Here is a 20,348-nt window from a genome sequence, read left to right on the forward strand (position 1 = left end):
TGATGATAGAAATGTGTTGCTAATAAATCAGCCCAGCTGCCATGTGTGATTTCTAATGTACAAAAACTGTTCCTCTCATGTTTAGATTAAATTATTTGGGGGAAGAAATGTGTTAATTTGAGGATCCTAGTGATTAATTTGATTGTACTACTCCAGTAACTTTTGAAAAACAACCACTGGATGCAAAAATGAATTTGAAAATGTTTTGCTTTGAGATTTTTATTTTTTTTTTTTTTGAGTAAGGCTTTCCAAAAATATAACATTAAAAATGTAATTTAAAATATGTACCATTTTGTGAAATAAATGATAGACACATACATATTTTAGACGTTATAATGATCACCCCAAAATTTCTACTTGTTGGTTATTCTGGTTCAGTAATCACAAGATCCTGCTCAGTCTGGGTTTCTCCAGTTGTAATGTTAGAAAATCATCAACAAAGCACAATAATCCGTTCTTCAGAAATGTAATTACAAAATGATTTCTGTCAACACATCTCAGAAGTGAAGCTCCTGTCCATCCTCATTTTCCTCAGGTGCCAGTTGGGGCCGTACTGCAGAGACAACCCCTGTAAAAACAGCGGGACGTGTATCGACAGCCTGGATGGTCCGGTGTGCGAGTGTGTAGCTGGTTTCCAGGGAGACAGGTATGTCTGTTTGGACTCAAATTCTCCATCTGGATCAGATCGACGCTTTGCATCAGAACCTCACTGAGTCCCTCTCCGTTCTGTCCAAGGTGCCTGAGCGACGTCGATGAGTGCATCAAGAACCCCTGTTCCAACGGGGGCCAGTGCCAGAACACGTACGGCTCCTTTAAGTGCAACTGCTCTCTGGGTTTCCGCGGGCAGAAGTGTGATCTCCCGGAGGAGGTGCAGAATCAGTTTGTCTCCACCCCCTGGAACATCGGCCTGGAGGAGGTGATCGGCATCGTGGTCTTCGTGTTCAGCATCTTCATCCTGGTCCTCCTCTTCATCATCATCCGCAAGAGAGCGTGCCGCAGCAAGTCGAAGACGGGCGGCGCCGACAAGCACCCCGGCGGCTCAGGCGTGCCTCACTCCTTCCTCCAGAGGCCGTACTTCGACTCCAAGCTCAACAAGAACATCTACTCTGACATCCCCCCTCAGGTCCCCGTGCGCCCCATCTCCTACACTCCCAGCATTCCCAGCGACTCGCGGAACAACTTGGACAGGAACTCGTTCGAAGGCTCCACCATCCCGGAGCACCCGGAGTTCACCACTTTCAACCCGGATTCTGTTCACGGACACCGGAAAACCGTGGCGGTGTGCAGTGTGGCGCCCAACCTGCCCCCGCCTCCTCCATCCAACTCTGTGTCAGACAGCGACTCCATACAGAAACCCAACTGGGACTATGACTACGACGGTAAGTCCGCTTCCCTCTGGCTGCTGTTAAATCTAACTTATTATAATGTGGGGAAAGTAGGGCTGTCAAAATGAACACATTGTTACTTTAATCAAAAATATATTTTTTTTATGTATTTGTTAAAGCTGTCAGTATGTTTTGACAGCATGTTATTTGTCAAAAGACCAATCTCCTCCATCTCCTCCTTCAGCTAGCTTGATGAAGAAAATGAAGAAATGTGCAGCTCCCAGTTGGAAACAGCCAATCAGAGCCAGGAGGAGGGGCTTAGCGCTGCCAATCATTCATGTGCATGCACTGCTAATTGTGCCGATGAAATTAAAATGGCAATCGTAACTAGCCTACCATTCACAACAGATTCTTTTAGCTGCTGGATAGGAAGAGGGGGAATGATATTTGATATTTTGATTGACAGCGCTCAGAACACAGGAAGAAACTCTAAATTATTTTACTGTGTAGATAAAACAATGTAGCAAAATATTTTTTTTACATTCAGCTATTCACGACTTAAGCAACACTAAACTGCTATGAACAATCACAAAAACATAGTGTCAAAGTTATGAGAAAACCTCTGACAGCCCTAATAAACCTCCTATAAATAAATAAATGTATTAACTAAGTTTATATTAACTAACTATAACTTAGTTAATATAAACTTTATTAACTAAGTTTGCAAACTTAGTTAATAAATAAACGTATTATCTAAGTTTATTTATGTTAGCAAGTATTTAATCAGGATTAATTCACAGCAACCCTGTTGTTCATCAGATTAAAAGTATTCATCGTTTGACAGCCTTAGAGGAAAGCGGTGATGCCCAACCTGAACTGAGTGTTTATTATATTTATCCGATTGTGTAAAAACATGCTTTGTGTATCCCAATGCTTGGTTGATTTGCTTCTCTGCAGCTAAAGTAGTGGACTTGGATCCCTGCCTGACCAAGAAGCCAGTGGAGGAGAGCGCCTGTCAGCTGTACAACACCAGAGGCAGCATGTCTGAGGTCCACTCACTCAGCTCCTTCCAGTCAGAGTCATGTGACGACAACGGTACGCCGCCGTCAGTTCAGGACCCGCTAACCTGACAGCTCTCTACATTTTTAACATTCAGGCGTTCTGCAACCAGTTTATTCCTGTTTTGTGTGATGCCTGGTAAATTTACAGCTAACACTTAGGATCTTATTTATTTATTTATTTTATCTTTTGCATGTGCTGAATAAATGACCCAGTAGTGGCTGTGGGGTCACATGACTTTTTTTTTTTTTTCTGTTTCTTTTCGCTGCGGGGCTTCAGCTCCCATTTGGATCAAATCGGTCCACAGATCCAGAACCAGGTTTTAAGCAGGGGGTCCGGCCTGTAAGTCCTCAGTCACTGTCCGTACAGACGGAAGAATCACAAGTCCCTCGTCTGAGATTACTGATTGGAAAACCTAGAAACCATTTAGGACTCGGTTCTTTGTTCTCACTTTGTGACGTTATTTCAGAAAGAAGACGGTTGTTTCAAAGTCGCTCATCTCTTCCTTTTATTTGACCTTTTTCCTACATATCCTTTATTTTGTCTTTTTCTGTTTCTTTCTGTTCTTCTTTTTTGGTGAATTTAGAGACAAATGGATGTTTAACATCGAAGAGTATTTTACCAGGGTACTCTTATTTCTCTTACGTTCTCCCATCTTTTCATTTAATTTTTCTCGTTTTCACCTACAGGTTCATATCAGTCAATCAGAATACCATCTACTAGTATTTATTTTTAAATAATACAATTCAAATTGTCAAACTTATTTATATTTATCAGATAGTGGTATATTTTTAGCATGTACTTTGGATTTTCTTTGCTGACAACAAGTAAAACCCACAACTTAATTTTCTGGTACAATTTCAATATTTCAGAAAACATTTAAAAAAATGCAGATTCTTAAACAGAATTGATTATTATTTTGTCCTACACACTCAATGGGAAAATGGCTGACTTGACAGTGATTCAGCAGTGACAAAGACCCAAAAGCTTTTTCCAACAGAAGTTGGCAAACATATGAAAGGAAAGTTTAGTGGAAGGATAAAATGTAGTGCAGGAATAGTTGTAGTCTTCAGAGGATTTTGAAATGTAGTTTTTTTGACAGTTTTGCACAGGTTGGTAATGGAAACACAGCCATCATCACAACTAGCAGAACAAAGTAAAAAGCTAGAACTATATATTTCTTTGATTTACTTAACACAAGTTTCAGTTTTTCCAGTGAAATGACTGAATAAATTGGTAAATGGTATTTTATTTGCTGAGATGCACCTGTAGATGATGAAGGTCAGTCCATCATCATATCGATCATCCACCCCTTCAAAAATCAGAACATATCCAAATCTGACAGAAAAAACAATTTATGTTCAGATCTCTGGGGAATTTCCCTGATTCTTCCATCTGTACTGTGAGTGGCTCCCTCTGGTTCTCAGTACATAGTAGTTGTGTGTTATGTTGCACAAACAGACCCTGACCCCCGTCCCCCCTTCAAACCCTCTCATCACCATCGCTACAGTGTTCCCCTCTGACACGGTCTCATCCCCAGCCATAACCCCCTCAGACTCAGTGCTGACGCTCCAAAGACTAAAAGTGTGTGAAGAGCGACCAGGACCGCGGTGTGTGCTGCCATCACTCCAAACACATTCCATCTGTGTTTGCTTGTTTTTTTTTTTTGCTTTTTTGATAAATTTACAAGGCTTTCATTTTTACTAATGTCAGGTCTCTTTGATCCACTCTCCCCCCAACCCCCTCTGCCTCTCACAAGCCTCCATTGTGACAGTAATCCACCTTGTCAATTCTGTTGTTGACACTGTGGAAGGAGAAGGTACTCTTCTGGCTTGTGTCCACCGGTGCTGTTGTCCCTCTGTGTTTTGGTGTCCAGTGCAGGTTGACACTCTGTCATTGTCTTACACAAGCAGCCCTCGTCAAACTCTGACCTCCTCATGTTTGGATTGAGATCGTTTTGGGCAGGAATGTGATGGCAATGTGTGGAATTTGGTGATTCATTTAAATTCTTCAGTAGCTTTTCAAACACAGCCATTGGAAGAAAAGGGAATTTTAAAAGTTTTTTGGGTTTTTTTCTAATCCGTACGGCGTCAAATCTATACATACAGACTCAAATTCAAAACATGATATTTTTTATGGATGTATTAATGGTTAATGGTTGCTTAGCAACTTGTACATCAACCACACACATTTTTTAGCCATCCACAAGGTTGTTGGTTAACTGATCAGGGTTCTTAGCAGGATGGTCAAAGTTTGTCTAAATTATCAAAGGAAAACTTATGTTAACTTATAAAACCTTTTATGTACATCATTACTGGATGGGTGGATGAGTGGGTGGGTGGGGGGATGGATCGATGGATCATCTCGTGCTGATAAAAGCACGGCGGTTCAAATACTCAGCAGAATCAGACTGGTGTTTCTAAAACTGTGTGGTTTCTCTGACTCATCATGATATTAGGAGGCTGTATGTATATATTTGAGCCCATAACTTATAAGCTGCATCAATGAAAATCAACAAATTGAAAGTTGTTCTCCCAATTCTTTTTTTTTTTTTTTTTTTAAATTGCTGTGCATTAGAAATGAACTACTTGACGAATCATTTAGGTGAATCGTTCTGAGCCCAAAATGAATCAGATATTTATGGCAGTGATGGCTGTACATAAAATATTCTGACCAAAACTGTGTGTAGAAATTACAAAAGGAATATCACACCCCATAATGTGTAAGAAAATGACAAAGCTGCTATGCATTTGTTTTATTTGCGTCTCATCCCGTCCCCCCCTCTGTTTGGTTGTTGTTCTCAGCATATTGTTGAGGTTTTAACGTGACCTGTTGTTTCTCTCTCTCCCTCTCCTGCCTCGCATTAAGAGTCTTTTTTGGCTCATGATCTCAAGAACCCGAGAGGTGACTTTTTACACGTTTGTTTGTCTGGTGGTCTCTGTTGCTCCTGATCCCATCCTGAAACGCTTTACCACTAACTCTCAAATCTGAAGTGAGAAGGGTTTGGCTGTGAGGTGAAGGTGACATCTTCTAAAGCGCTACCTCGCATGGTGTGAGGCTGTGACCTGTTGATTACTCAGTGCCTAACCGGATGTATTCCCACTTGTGTTTGTGTCTGTTTTCATTTTTTTATATATATCCAAAATCTTACATTTTCATATCCTACTGTTAGCATAAAGGGATTAATATGTTAAAGCAAGACAAACAGATCTGCGTTAAACAGATAATCTAGCAGAAGCAATAATCTTAGTTTATCATATCATTCCAAAGTGTGACTTTAATCTACTATGGTTTTATTGCAGCACGTATTGTCATATTTTTGTTTTAAGATTCCAATTTTGGAATAGATAGTAAAAGTTTGAAATGCTGTAGTCATGTTGACAAACAAAAAAATAAAAAGTCTAATCACAACATATCGACTCCCAGTCAGGATTGTAATATTGACGTTTGCAATTCATAAAACAGCTTCTGTTATAAATTCTGTATTCTAATTTTAACATTTACTTTATAAAAAACAAACAAACAGATATTCATCAATCAATAAAGATGAATATATTATGCTGTTATGCATAATATATGCATAATATATGCATGACATGATTGTTTTCCTCATATAATGCAGTCATAGTAGAAATGTTTTCACATGCTCTAATTGAACCTTTAAGAGAACATTAGCATTGACAGTGGATTTAAGCAGCTAAATACGTTGTTTTTTTATGTTTGTTTACTGTAGAGTCACTGTTTTATAAAACCCACTGTTTGTCTGTCTAACTTCTAACTGTTAGACATTCATTTGCACTCATAAAAGAAATCCAGACAGACTCTAATCTCATGAATGAACAGATAAATAGCTGTAAATTAATTGAATCTAAACTCATTTGTTTGTAAAATTTAAAAAAAAGATTGCTATTTATGAGTGATGCACCAATCAACTTCTTTACAACCAATTCTGATACAGTTATCTGAGGTTTAATGTCGGCTGATACAGAAAAACGACACTGAACTGACTTAAAACCTGTCAGTTCTTAAATGTGATGCTATCGATTTGTCTAAACAACATCCTCTGTAACACGTTAATAACCGGTGTGACCCAGAAGCTCCATGTTCTACTAAAACCAGCTTTTTATAACCTGAACATGGCAGAATGTGACAAATGTCTGCAGGATGTAGAACCTCTCTATCTTCACCCAGCAGCAGCTCCAGCATGACTTTGATTTTTAACATGAACATGTCTGACGTCTCCACTGCAGAGGCCTAATCTCTGTGTTTGTGCTGCTGCCTCTCTTTATCCGACAGGATATCACTGGGACACATCTGATTGGATGCCAAGTATTCAGCTTCCTGGAATCCAGGAGTTTCCGCATTACGAGGTGGTGGAGTCTCCCGCGCCTCAGTACAACGATCCGAGCGCCATGGACACCGACTACTACCCCGGCGGCTTTGACATCGAGAGCGACTTCCCTCCACCGCCGGAGGACTTCCCCGTAAACGACGACCTCCCGCCGCCGCCTCTGCCGGAGTACGGCGACCGCTGCGACACGCTGCGCTCCCTGAACAGAGAGCTGGAGAAGCCCGGCTCGGGAAGCTCCGGCCGCCGCCGCCCGGCCCGGCCCCAGCTCTACAGCCTCAACCAGTACCTGCCGCATCACTCCTACCCAAGCGGCGGTGGCTGCGACGCCGAGGGCCAGGGCGCATCCTCCGCTTCCGCTACCATCACCCCGGCCTCCACCGTGGGCAATGGTGGCTACAGAGGGGAGTACGCCTTAGGCTGCGGCCGGGACTTTGACTCTATCGCTCTGGACGACATGTCCATGTCTCTGTACGCCTCCACAGCCTCCTGCTCAGACATGTCGGCGTGCTGCGAGGAGTCGGAGGCCATGATGAGCGACTACGAGAGCGGCGAGGAAGGCCACTTTGAACAGCTGACCATCCCGATGCTGAACTCCCAACAGCACACTGAAGTCTGACACTGGATCCAAACAAAAGTGCCTGAACCCACAGCTACACATACCACCGACACTAATAATTCACAGTATGTGGACACCAGAGAGCAGCACACACACCAGAGAGCTGACCGTAGTTGGAAGGGGCGGCTGGGGGATTCTGGGAGGCTCTGCTCTTTCACTGCTTCGTCGTTTTGTATCTTTCTGGATTTGGTCGTTTCTTAGAACGCTTTGAGCCCACTTTGACAACAAATGATTCAAAGTTCCTCTCCATAAGCTACTGATAGTCTGTGACAATGAAATGATTATTTGATTTCAGTAAATAACAAGAGATTGCTTAAAATGATTTCCTTGTGATCAGTGATTCTAGGATGTCGTCTTTCTAACAAAGCTGGTGGTTTGAGCGTCGGTACGAAGCCGTTTGCTTTTGATTGGTACGAAGCTGAGGATGGGCCAAAGAGACAAAGCTTTTATTATTTAATTTCTCTTTGGGATCAATAAAGTATTTTTGAATTGAATTGAAGTTGCTAGCTCATTCTCAGCCACTTCCAAAAATTGATTGAAATGTTACGGTTCATCATTTACCTGAGGTTGTCCTACATCAAACCTACACACACAGTTCACAGCAGGTCGCCATGTCACACACGTCTCTTCATTTAGAACCCTGTGAATGTTGGCCGGACTGAAAGGGCCGAAATGACAACCGTTTGGTACGAAACAGAGGCACAAATGAGCAGAAGGAGGAATGAGAGGCCAGAGAAAACATCCAGAGGGAAAAGGAGCCGTTTTGTTGCCCCTTTAAGATGACATCACCAACACTTTAAAGGAGACCTATTATGCTTTTCTTTCCTGTTCTAGAAATAGAATCCCACAGCTTGGACTTTCATGTAAATCAAAGTTTAAATAATTAAAAGAAAAGAATGAAAACAGTCAATGTGAGCAAAATCAGTTCAGTCTGAATCTGTTAGCAGCTCCGGCGCATCCATGAACATCTAACTGGCCCGGAGACACATTTATGATGTTATGACCTTCTATGCACTAAATCTACTGAGAGGCTCTGGCACACCGGGGAGCGTCACTGCCTGGAGAACCTCTGGTGTCACAGAGAGCAGGTGGCTCTTCGGTTTACCTCACAAACACCTGCGAAATTTGGGCATTTCTGAAGAGAACCTGCAGGATTTAGAGTGGAAGTTTCATCTTGCTGCGCTGTCAGTTACAGTCCATGTTGTTGCAGTTTATTCTTTTACATTTCCAGGGATGTTGTCTTTTTTAGCTGGAGCTCATTTACAGAACAGATTTAACTGATTAAATCACTAAAACAAAACCTAAATACATGAAGCTAAGAGCAAATCTCAATGTTAATGTATGGAAAAAGACTGGATGTTTTTGTAAATTGTGTAAAAAATTAGAATGGAGCAAAGTGGAACTATAGGGGGTAAAAAAGAAAGAAAAAGCTGAAATGGAGCATAATATGTCTCGTTTAAGTTTAACCTTTATCGTGCTAAAAAGGTGAGTTTTCTGAAGGATCAACATTTCAGTGTAGAACAGAAAATCATCCGAGAAAATAAAAATCGTGACAATATTTTTGTTTCAATAAGAAAAAAAAAAAAAGACAAGCGAGATGTTTTTATACGAATCCTCATTTTCAGTGTAAATCTATGTGTACAGTTTTGATTTCAAGATTTACTAGGTTTTGTAGATATTCTATGCTTTTATTTTCAATGAAAAAAAGTGATTAAATGGTGTGAAATCAGCCATTCTGTGCTTTCATTCACAAAAAAAAAAAGGAGAAGCGAGGCTTTTCTGATCACAGTGTACTCGTAAAAAAGTTTATCGTCTCTAAATGCTCTTTGCAGAAATGGGTCTTCAGTGAACGACTGCATAATCTTGTTATTTTTTTTTTCTTCTGTTTGTACATTTTGATTCTGAAACTTGTTTATTTTTCCACCGAGATAATGGGACCCGATATATTTATAGTGCAGAGTTATTCATGGGCACCGGGGGCGTTTTTCATGTGTCTGTGTGTCTGAGCAACGCTATGGTCTTGTTAAGGTTTTTATTGAGTACTGCCACAAGCTCACGCTTTCCTACTGGCAATAAATTATTCCTAAAAAATGCCAATGATTCTCTGGTGTGCTTTTTATTGTTGGGATGTTTTCATAACTGGCTTTTTGATGTGTTTGTGTAGTAATTCCACTGTAATAAGTCTGCTGCAGGGTTTTTGTTCAAAATAGATTTATTGACTTTATTTTAAAGTGGTAGTTCAGATTTCTGTTTTTATTTGTCAGAAGGTTAAAAGAAGTTCAAATCCGATCTGCAGTAGATGACAGATGGAGCAGACTTCATTTTTACTTTAAATGATATTGTTGTAGATAAATGCCACCACCAAACTCCAAGAAACTATTTTTATTCTAAACTTAAAGAAGCAAAGGGATTCTTCTTAACAAGGAATATATATTTATTTCAGTCTAATTAGATGCACATCATAAAATACTACATTTATTATTATTTACACACCAATTTTTAAAATGACTTAGCAAAGTGACACCAGCACTAATTCTACAATCTAATATTTGAAAGTTAGGAGAAAATTCTCATTTCGAAATGAACATTAAGGAAGTTAGTTTCTCTTTGGGTTTTAAGGAAACAAAATGTAGTCCAGTCTATCAGTTCTGTTACCTGAAGTTAAAGGTTTCAGATAAAGTTTGTAAAAATAATATTGTGAATCATAAATCATTTTCTTTCCACTCCACTAAAGGAAACCATTTTGTTCTGGTATTTCACATGAATGCGTGATTCTAATTGTGTTTCTGGAAACACCACAGTTGTGAAATTGTGTTTCTTCGACATTAACGGAAAATCCCCCCAGAACCAAAGCGGATGAGAGAAAAAAAGCTCTTCAGTCAGAGTGAACATGTTGGGTAGATATGCAGCTCAGAAACTCTGCCTGCAGCCCAGGCTGTCTGACATGGGCCTGATTAAAATGACAGGACCCTGATACCTCCAGGCTCGGTCCAGAGTTACAGCCGACAATGCGCCGTGTGTTTTCTGTTGGCTCTGTTGCACCGTGGAGTCCTGATCGACAGGAGCTGTGTTTCCCCCTCTGAAGAGCCTCCAGAGGTAAGAAGATGACTCCCTTTAATGAGTCACAGCGTGAGAAAAGGAAGACTCAAGCACAACGCTCTGCTGTTGTTACTGAAGTCAAACAAAGAGTACAGATTCCTCACAGGAATTCTCTGCAGGGCAGGACAGCAGCTTTTACACAGCAGGATGGATCACAGCCACTCTGTTGGGACAGAAACTATTTCTACCAGAGAGCTGAGAGCCTGTCATGAAGAACTTCTGCTTTGGATTGGAAAATATCACCAAGTCTTTATTTACAGCTCATCGGTTGCTTTTACTGAATAAAATTAAATAAATCATTGATCTAAAAATGTAGACCCAGTTAAATAAAATAAGAATAAAAAACAAAATATCAGCTTCTGTTACGGTAAAGTAAGACATGTTCAATTTTGATTTGTGCAGCTATTTTAGAGCATAACAATATTTACAGTGTTTATTTCTCGTTTCAATGAAAAATGTCATGTTTGTCAGTTTTCAACAGATCAGAACCAGTTTCTGGGATCTTTCCGTTCCATTCTTGGGGAAATGTTTCATCTTTCATCAGACACCTCCACAGTGAGGAGTGAGAGACGGACGGTGATGTTAAAGAGGCAAAATTAAGAAAAAAGAAACCAAAAAAGGTTTTTTTAAAGATTTTAATTTGTCCGCACTGTTTCTGAAAGATCTCGCATCGGTGAAAATTGCCCCTTAATGTCTTTCTGTGTGTATCTGCATCAAGAGTTTGAGTTGGCAAACCAAATTCCAGTGTCGCACAAAATCATTCCGAGGGCCACAAATACAACTACAGGCCACACGGTGGACACCTGATGTAGACAAAACTCCAAAACAAACGGTGAACATTTCAAAAACTTCATCCCAGCTTCCTACAGCTCGAGTTGTGTGGCAGAAAGCTTTCCCTCAGGATCGAGCATCTTAAGATGCTCAACATTTTTCTTCCTCAAGTGAAACTCTTCCTCACTGAGGAGACGGATCCATCCCGTGCCGGCTAGCTGCTCATTATTCATGAGCAGCTTTAATCTCATGCGTGATCGATTCAATTAACTCTGTGAACAGCAGCAGGTGTTTCTCTGTCACTGAAATAATCGAGTATATTAATTCATTATTCACAACGTGAAACCATGAAAGCGGCTCTGAGGGAAGCAGGAGGCGTTCAGCTTCAGCTGCTCTCCTTAATGTTCACTCAAAAACATGGGACTTTGTAGTGCTCTCTACCAACCACAAGATGGCAGTATATGGCCGGTTTTTTGATGCTTTAGGAATGGCGCAGGAGAGTGAAGCATCCCAGATGAGGTTAATACAAGTATTTCACCTCTAGTTGGGTTAATTATGATAATTTAGAAACAAAACAGTTTTATCAGTTATGTTGAAACTTTGTATAGAAATTAGTTTTCTCCTCACATGTCTGAGGAAGAGTGATGACACTGAGCTTCCTCTTCCACATGTTCAAACAAAACTAGACATTAATAATAGATTAAATGACTTTTTGTCATATGTGCACATTCTGATCATGCGGCCTTTAAAGAAGCTGCGCCTGGAGCCATGGGTCAGCCGTGGGTCAGCTGTGGGTCAGCCGTGGGTCAGCCGTGGGTCAGCCGTGGGTCAGCTGTGGAGCAGCGTCCATTGAACAGATGAGGTTAAGCCAGCTTTCCTGTGCTGAGGTTTGAACTTTGGCCTTTTAATCAACATCAGATTTCACAAGTCACTGCAGAAAAGAAGAGGACTCCACTGAAATGAAGGCTCATATCAAGGTAAATACACTCACTGGCTACCCTGTTAGCCTGTTAGCTACACCTTTCTGGTCCTGGGCTGGAGCCCATTTTGCCTTCAGAACTCCCTCACCTCTTTGTGAGGTTGAGGCTCAACAAGGCTTTATTAATATTTTTCCAGAGATATTTATCTATATTAACATGATAGATTCATACAAAGCCTGCTGATTATTCAGCCACACATCCATCCTGCAAAAGTCCCATTCTAGAACATTCATCTATAGGATGACAATCTGGTGACTGCAGAGTCACAGTAATCATCAAACTGTTTATGTTTAAGGAAACATAAACAGTTTGGCTTGATCCAAGCTCAGTGACGTAGTGCATGTTCCTATTGGAAGGAGCCAGTCATGAAGGATGGACACGGTCAGCAACACTCAGGTAGACTGACCTTCTTAGCCATTGCTTGTTTGCTACCAAGGAGATTACAGAGTGGTGAGAAAATATCCCCTAAACCATAATACCAACCTGGACTGATAAGACAGGATGGATCAATATTTTCTTGCTAAATACACCAAATATTCGCTGTAACATCTGGATGTTGCAGATAATAAACTCATTGTACCAGAGAAAGTTTTTTTTTTTTTTTTTGCTGAAATTTACTGAGATTTGTATAGTTCAGTCTCCTGTTAGCTGACTGGAGTGGCAGCCAGTGATTTCTTCTGACTATCAGCCCATCAGCTTCGAAGCTTGACATGCTGTGTACAGAGATGGTTATCTATGTTAGTTGTAACATGCGGTTATTCGAGCTAATATGGCCTTTCTCTATATCTTCTTTGACCTCTAACATGATTTTTTTTCCTGCCTCTCACCAGATATTTTCTCTATTTTTGATTATTCTCTGTGAACTGGTTCTGTGCGAAATTCTGAGTAGGAGAGCAGTTTCTGAAATACTAAAATCAGTTGCAAGTGTCCTACTCTAAAATCACCAATGCTAAGTCTGATTCGCAGCAGGTTGTCTTTACCACCAGATAAGTTGAGTTGCTGACATGTGATTGGCTGATTTTCTGTTTTTGATAAGCAATTGAACCTCCTAATGTGTCCTATCACTATAGACCAGGGTTTTACATAAAGCTGTCTCTATAGTTACACATCTAGCATCAATGTGTCTGATACGAACTGAAATGTAGCCTATAGGCATAGATTCAAGCTGTGAGACTCTCTTCAGCCTACTGGCATCATCAGTTACCACGCCGCCGCCTCAGCCAACCAGCACCAGATTGTCGCTCTGCTCCAGGCAATCACTGTGCAAGAGCTCCTTCAAAAGGCCAAACAACCACTGATCCACCTGCTTCAGCTGCGCTTCAACCCACCTCCTCTCCATCTCCACCCATCAACCTCCCGGGCATCTTCCAGACTCCCTCACCAGTGTCTGACCACCCTGAGCTTCGCCCCGAGCCGATCATCCAAACTCACGGCGATTCTCAGCACGTACATCTTCTGCCTCTGTCCGAGCGCCAAAGAACTTCGGGTCAATTAAACTTTCTACCTGCTGGTTTTTCCACTGTGTGAGTCTCTACAGATTGAAATGAGCAAGGTTTGAATTTCCTGCAAAATAGTTGTCAGAGGAAATTAATCATAAATAATCAGATGAGAATTTTCAACTTTGCACTCTGTTGGCCCTGACAAGCAGTGACTAACTAGAGGCTGTTCAGTTATTTACGTTCTACACTTTACAGAGAATGTGCAGTCAGTGGGATCGGGGGGTAAACTAACTCCTCAATCCACCTCTTGAAAAATCCACCCAGTCATTCATGAGAGATTCTGTGGAAAACCCTGTCAGACGTGTGTGATCTATCCAGATGATGTTCCTGATGTTTTGGAACTCTGCAGCCGGCAGCAAATTCCACAGGAAGGTGAAACAGCCACCAGATAATCCCTGCTGCTAGCCTGGGAAGTCCGAAAGAACCCGACTCTTTTTTCATTGTATCAGAAGAACAATCGGTTTATATTCAGTGTTCGACTGCAGCTTCCACGCAAATGACCAAATACTAGGAGAATTATGATTTTAATGATTTTATTCTGAGCTTTTAAGTGATGAAATATTGTTTAGGAGAAAGCACTTCCCTAATCTGTACACGTTGAAGTAAACAATATAGAGTTTATCTGCCAAAAGGAAAATGTTTCTCTCAACTTTTAGTCTCTGGGTGTCTCTGATACATTTACTTCTCTTTATTTACATCCAGCTCTACTGGGAAAAAAAAAGAAAGGAAAACAAAACATTCCCATGACATAATGCTGCCACTACTTTCTATTTTGCCACATCTTTAGGATGTCGGGCAAAACGTTCCTCACTGGAGCAAAATGGTCCACCTGGTTTGGGTTAAACAACTTTATTATTTCCACTTTCCCCTGAAGGCCAAGTCAGTGAAGGGCACGAACATCAGCTGTAATTAATTCATAATGGCAATTAATCAATAACCTATAATTAGCTGCATCCCGTTTGGAGAAAATCATCCCTATTGCATGATGCTGCCACCACCAGCAGGGATCTAAGACGTGTTCACGGTGCTGTGCAGCGACCTTCCCATTTGAAATCAGAGTATTTGGACCTTGAAGTAGTTTCTGATAGAAACTGGAGGAACAATTTCATCAGGAAGAATTGTGCTTTGAGAAGTTTTTATTTTATTGATTTATTTTTTTAACTGTCTATGAATGTTGGCGTTTATGCCAGACATGGAATCCATGTCTGGCAAAAAATAGTTTCTGCAGAGTGAAACTGAACTGGACCAGTTCCAGGAACCACAGATGACCGTGTCCATTCAGGTCCAGCACTGGGTTTAAAGTCCGTCGGTATGCGGCCTGACGCTGTGGGAAAGCTCGGTGTGTGAATGTGCGTGACAGGGACAGAGGCACATGCAGAGACCACTGACCCCAATAATCCTCTTTCTTTCAGCGTACACATCTTTTTTTTTTTCCTGGGTGGAGCTCTGCTGTTGTCATGGCGACCGGCCGAAGTAGGTGGAGTGGTAGATAAAAGCAAACACTCTTGTTTCTCTGTGGGACGCAGCGATGACCAGTGGAGCGGCAGAGACATGTTGAGACCGCACTCATTACATTACTTCTGTCTCCTCTCCTTCATTTTGCTGACAGCTCGCTCAAATGAGGATTTGCGTGTGTGTGCGCGCGCGCGTGTGTGTGCGCGTGTGGGTGCACCCTCCACTTCTCAGCTAACCTCCCTCCCCTTCCCAACATTCACAAACAAAACTCACCGCAGCTGGTAAGCCGTCTCTTTATTGGTTTTAGATGATAAAATCACCGTCAGCCCACCTTCCTCTGACATTTCACTTTATTTTCTTAATTTGGCCGAGGAAATGAAAAGAAGGTTGAACTTTTATGAAGATTAAAACCAATACTCCCCCTTTGTTCACTTTTCTCTGCAAAGTCCCTTAAAATTTCAGAAGAGATCTGTAGCACCGAATCCAGGAATGTAACAGTTTCCATCTTCCTATTTGTGACGTTCCTCTGAAGGCAGGTGGAGGGCGCAGACAGCGGAGGCAGTCTGTGCCGCAGCGTTCTCATCTCCGCCCTTTTTATCAAACGTAAGCTCGACTGGACCAGCAGTGGGTCTCTGAAGACTGAGGGAGACGAAACAAAACACAATCCAACGCACTCCAGCACCCTGAGCTCACAGCTTCACGGAGGATTTTCACTAACTATGATACTTTCAGTTGTTATGACAACGCTATATATAGCCTATATATCAAACGTAGCTTAAAGGAAATTTGATTTGCATTATAGCCGGAGCTGTCTCTTAGAAGCTCCTACTCTTTGAAACGCAAACAGCCTTTATGGTCCAACGGGAAAAAGTCAAACTTTCTGTTCAAAACTCGAGTTTTAGAAACAAATTATTTCATGTGAATTGACTTTATAGTTCCATTTCTGTCTTGGTTTCAAAACCCGCAGTCAGCAGCTGGTGTTTTTCTTAAGACATTTGTTGACAGCTATTCTTCTGTCCAATATTTTTGTTCCAATGTCAATGTCAAATTTATTTATATAGCACTTTTAAAAACAGGAGTAAAACTGCACCAAAGTGCAAGAACAACAACAACACAAATTGATAAAAAACAGAGTATCAAAACACTATGTCAAAGTGTTAATAAGAGAATCTTAAAATCTATTCGATAAAAAACAGGCAGCCAATGTAAAGAGGCCAGTATGGGCCTTATATGGTCACGCTTCCTGGTTCCTGTAAGAAGCCGAGCTACTGAGTTCTGGATCATTTGAAGTCGCTGCATCTGTGATTTATCCAGGCCTCTGAATAATGAATTGAAATAATCCAAACGAGATGTAATGAAGGCAAAAATAAGATTTAAAACAAAAATAAGATTTAACTTTTGCTAAAATCCACGGGTGATCAAATCTTGATTTAACGACAGAGCTGACTTGTTTATCTAGCTTTAAACAACTATCAAAAGTAAAACCAAGATTCCTAGCAGAGGTCTGACAAAACTGAGCTAAAGAACCAAGAATTGAATCTGGATGGATGAAGACTTTGACCAAATAATATAACTTGAGTTTTACTTTGATTGAGGTGAAGAAAGTTTTGCTCCATCCAAGATTTGACTTCAGCTAAACAATTTATCAACAGCTGAAGAGATTCATTTTTACCATTTTGTAGTTTAAGGGGCATATAAATCTGGACGTCATCTGCAACGCAATGAAAAGAAACGTTAACTAATAATAATAAATAAATAATAAATTTCCAAGAGCTACTAAAGCAAGTCAGACGCCTTCTTGCTCCTCTGCTGATCTTTAATCTAAAAATATTCCATCCTCGGGATTGGAAGAGTAAAAGTATGTCCTCCTGCTCCTCTCTGTCCTCTTTTTCCTCTAAGCTCTCCTTCTCATGGGAAAGGCTCAATTAGTTTTGACATTAGAAGTATGAATAAGGTCAAAAGTCACAGGATTTTGTCGCAGGCGGGGGGGTTGAGTTAAGAGCCTGGAGTGCAGCCTGTGAGGTGCTTGTATGTTCAGCCTCACCTGTGTGACCAATCCAATAAAAAGATCAATATGATTGATCACTGAGGTTATGGTGCTGGATGCATAAATATGTGCAGCTCATCCTATTGATGCTCATATTGATGTTGCTGCATCGTGAAGCTGCAGGTTTTCCATAAACGTAAAGGCGGCTGGGTAAAGACGTCCCCGTTCTGCATCCAGGGCAGCGCTCTGCGGATACAGCACTTCAAATTTAATTCAATTTTTTTAAAGTCATTTATTGATCCCAAAAACAAATGAAATGTTGCTGTAACTCATATTAATTCAGAATTCTTCAAAGACTTATCAATATGTTATAGATAAGTCACATACACATTCCTCTCCTCCCTTCTCTCTGCCACCTTCCTGTCAGATTATTGTGAAATAAAATAACTTTTTATTTATTTATTTATTTATTTAAATAAAAAGACATCTCTGGTTTATCTGGTTGGAGCCATACGGGCTTCCAGATGGAAAAACGGCGAGGAAAAAAAAACCCCGTTGGTAGACATGGATAGAGAACAGAATATGATGAGTCATCTTGCAAAAACAAAACAGAAAGAGAAAACTTGCATCAGATATTATTTCTCATTTTTATCCTCTGTAGGAAATGGCTACAGTGGAGCAGGAAAAATGGAATGTCGAGTTTTAAACTGGCTCAATTTCTATAGAGCTGTTCCAGACACGCTGAACACTCACAGCCACATGAATACAGTCACATTTACAAATACATCGATGTGCAGACCACGACCATGCTAAGAAAATAAAGATCTATTTTTTATTTGACTATATTTTATGAGAATATAGTCATAAAATCACAAAAATAGTCAAAATATTACAGGATGAGACATGAGATTAAATTCATACCAGAATGAAGCTGAAATGACACAAGAATAAAATAGTTTTATGAAAATGAAGTCACAATATTAGGACTTTATTCTCACTTTATTATTATGCAACATTATTCTTGTAGAAAGCCTTTATTTTTTTTTCATTTTTCTTAGTATGACAACCACTGAAACATAACATGCTAGAGCTTTGACTGGATTGGAAAGATTGTCACATTGGTTTTTAAGAGATATTTGTGTTGACTGTTCTTTAATTCAAACAGGGTAAAGATTATACATACGGATTCAGATTAAATATCCGTAACAAGACACTCAAACTATTTATTTATGACTTCATAGCTAATTACATCAACATTGTTCTTTTCATATTGTTTCATTATTGTTATTTTCTTTCCTTTTAGTTTTAGTTTTGCACAGTATTTTTTTTTAAAGCACTTTATTGATGACTCATCAAACACGTCTTTTGTTGGTATAAAATTCCAAATTCTTGGCAGAACTGGTAGGAGAAATTTTAATTGTTTTATTATAATTTACTCATTTATGGAAGAGAGAAAACTTTTAAGTTTTTCAACAAATGTTAAATGGCCATACCGTTCTAGAAGCTTCAAATTTCATTAAACTTTTTATTTCAAAATCTTTTTCGATTTGTGTCAGCGATCATTATCCTTCTGGAACACTGCAAAAACACAAAATCTAACCAAGTATTTTTGGTCTAGTTTCTAGTGCATATATCTTAGTGCACCTGAAAGTAAGTTACTTACTTACAAATAAGTTGTAAGTAACTTTTAACCAAGATATGGGAGCTTGTTTTAAGCTAATAATTAATTAATATTGATGACAAAGTTCTAGTTCAGAGGGTCAGATATGTTCAAGTTTCTGCAGAGTTCAGCTAAAAGAACAGAAGAAAAAGAAAAGTGGTGATGGTGTTCAGATTCAGCTGGACACTGCTGGACCACATAAACACGTTAAACCTGAAACCAGTTTCACAAAAGTTTTAACTCAAAGGAGCAGTGAAAACCAGCAATTCACTTAAACGTATGCACCAAGCATATTTTCCTTAAATATGTTTTTGTTTGCTGTATGATCAATGCAATCTGGAGAAATAGTTGAAGAAAATCATGAAAAGACCTGCAGTATATTTACATCTATATTTGGGGCTCCTGGCAACCAGAGAATCGCACAGAGAAATGACTAGAAATCTAATTCCATCTAGTAACATCTTATTGTTTATTTAAATGCTCGTACTTTATTACCTTCTAACAAAATGGAGTATTAAATTAATAAAGTGTATCCCTGAACTGCAGCTCATTTAGAATAAACGTTGTACCAATAAAGAAGCTCAGAACGTCCCACTTTTCCTGCTGATACTTTGACTTTTTTTTTTTTTTTGTAAAATCAGCAAACTGACATACAAATATTAGGTTTTCACCATATTCTATCTCAGGCACTATTGCACGACGTAATCATTATGTTGCGTAACTTAAAATAATTCCTGCAGCGTAATTATTCAAAGCAGTGCCTTTCTGCTGGTTTTCGTACAAAGCAGGGATTTTCATTAGGCTGCAAGGAAACCTGAAGATTGAAAGAATGTGTTCATTTAAAAATGTTACACTGCAATATGACTTAGCAACAAAATGGTCCATTTTCCAATTTACATATATGTTAGAATAATGACCTGTTTCTGAATAATGCTGCTAATAATAATAATATAAGAGTTCAGAATGAGAAGAAATGATTCTTTCTGCCTTACAGTTCTGGGATGTTCCTGGGATTTGGTCCCAATTATTGGGCTGTTCCCAAAATTACAATGTTTATTTATTTTTTTTATTTTTTTATGAAGATGTCTGAAAGAAGAACGTTGATTAGTGAGGAGCTCCACAAAGACTCCAGTCCCTTTATTGACGTAGTGCAGTTCTGGTTGACGGGTTGCATGCAGTATTTGCATTTGCAACACATTGTAACATAGAATACAAAACAAAAAAGCAAATAGCTTTTTTTTTTTTTTTTCAATTTTAAAACAAGATGGCTAATCAGGGGAGGACAACTGTTGACAAACCCTGGAAAGCCAGATCTGCTTCCAAACCAGTAACGGTTCAGACATGACCCACAGCTTGGGAAGAGGTTTAAGAATAAAGATATAAACTCTGTTAACAAAAATTTGCCAGCTAATTAAAATTTGTGCCACTTATTAATATGATTGACAGTAACACTGCCCAGATTTTTATTTGACTTTATTTTTTTTGACAGCTAAATCATCACTGAAACAATAACTATGTATGAATGTCTCCATTTAGACAGGTATAT

General features: G+C 39.7%; 1 protein-coding gene across 7 annotated transcripts in view; it reads left to right on the forward strand.

Annotated features, from left to right (window-relative positions):
• Window positions 1–9,448, forward strand: part of fat1a (FAT atypical cadherin 1a) — a 95,726-nt gene extending 86,278 nt beyond the window's left edge. For 3 of the 7 annotated variants that reach the window (XM_044112914.1, XM_044112913.1, XM_044112916.1), the window contains 5 exons: window positions 536–646; window positions 736–1,379; window positions 2,283–2,420; window positions 5,253–5,288; window positions 6,681–9,448. In XM_044112914.1, coding sequence (XP_043968849.1) covers window positions 536–646; window positions 736–1,379; window positions 2,283–2,420; window positions 5,253–5,288; window positions 6,681–7,351 — 1,600 coding nt within the window. In that variant the 3' untranslated portion in view covers window positions 7,352–9,448. Of the gene's footprint in view, window positions 1–535; window positions 647–735; window positions 1,380–2,282; window positions 2,421–2,663; window positions 2,727–4,143; window positions 4,204–5,252; window positions 5,290–6,680 lie in introns of those variants that run through there. The other 4 variants (XM_044112915.1, XM_044112917.1, XM_044112919.1 and 1 more) reach the window with 3 other exon arrangements.
• Window positions 9,449–20,348: the final 10,900 nt, after the last annotated feature.

This window comes from Gambusia affinis, linkage group LG04 (genome assembly GCF_019740435.1).
Source record: "Gambusia affinis linkage group LG04, SWU_Gaff_1.0, whole genome shotgun sequence".
Taxonomy (NCBI): Eukaryota; Metazoa; Chordata; class Actinopteri; order Cyprinodontiformes; family Poeciliidae; genus Gambusia; species Gambusia affinis.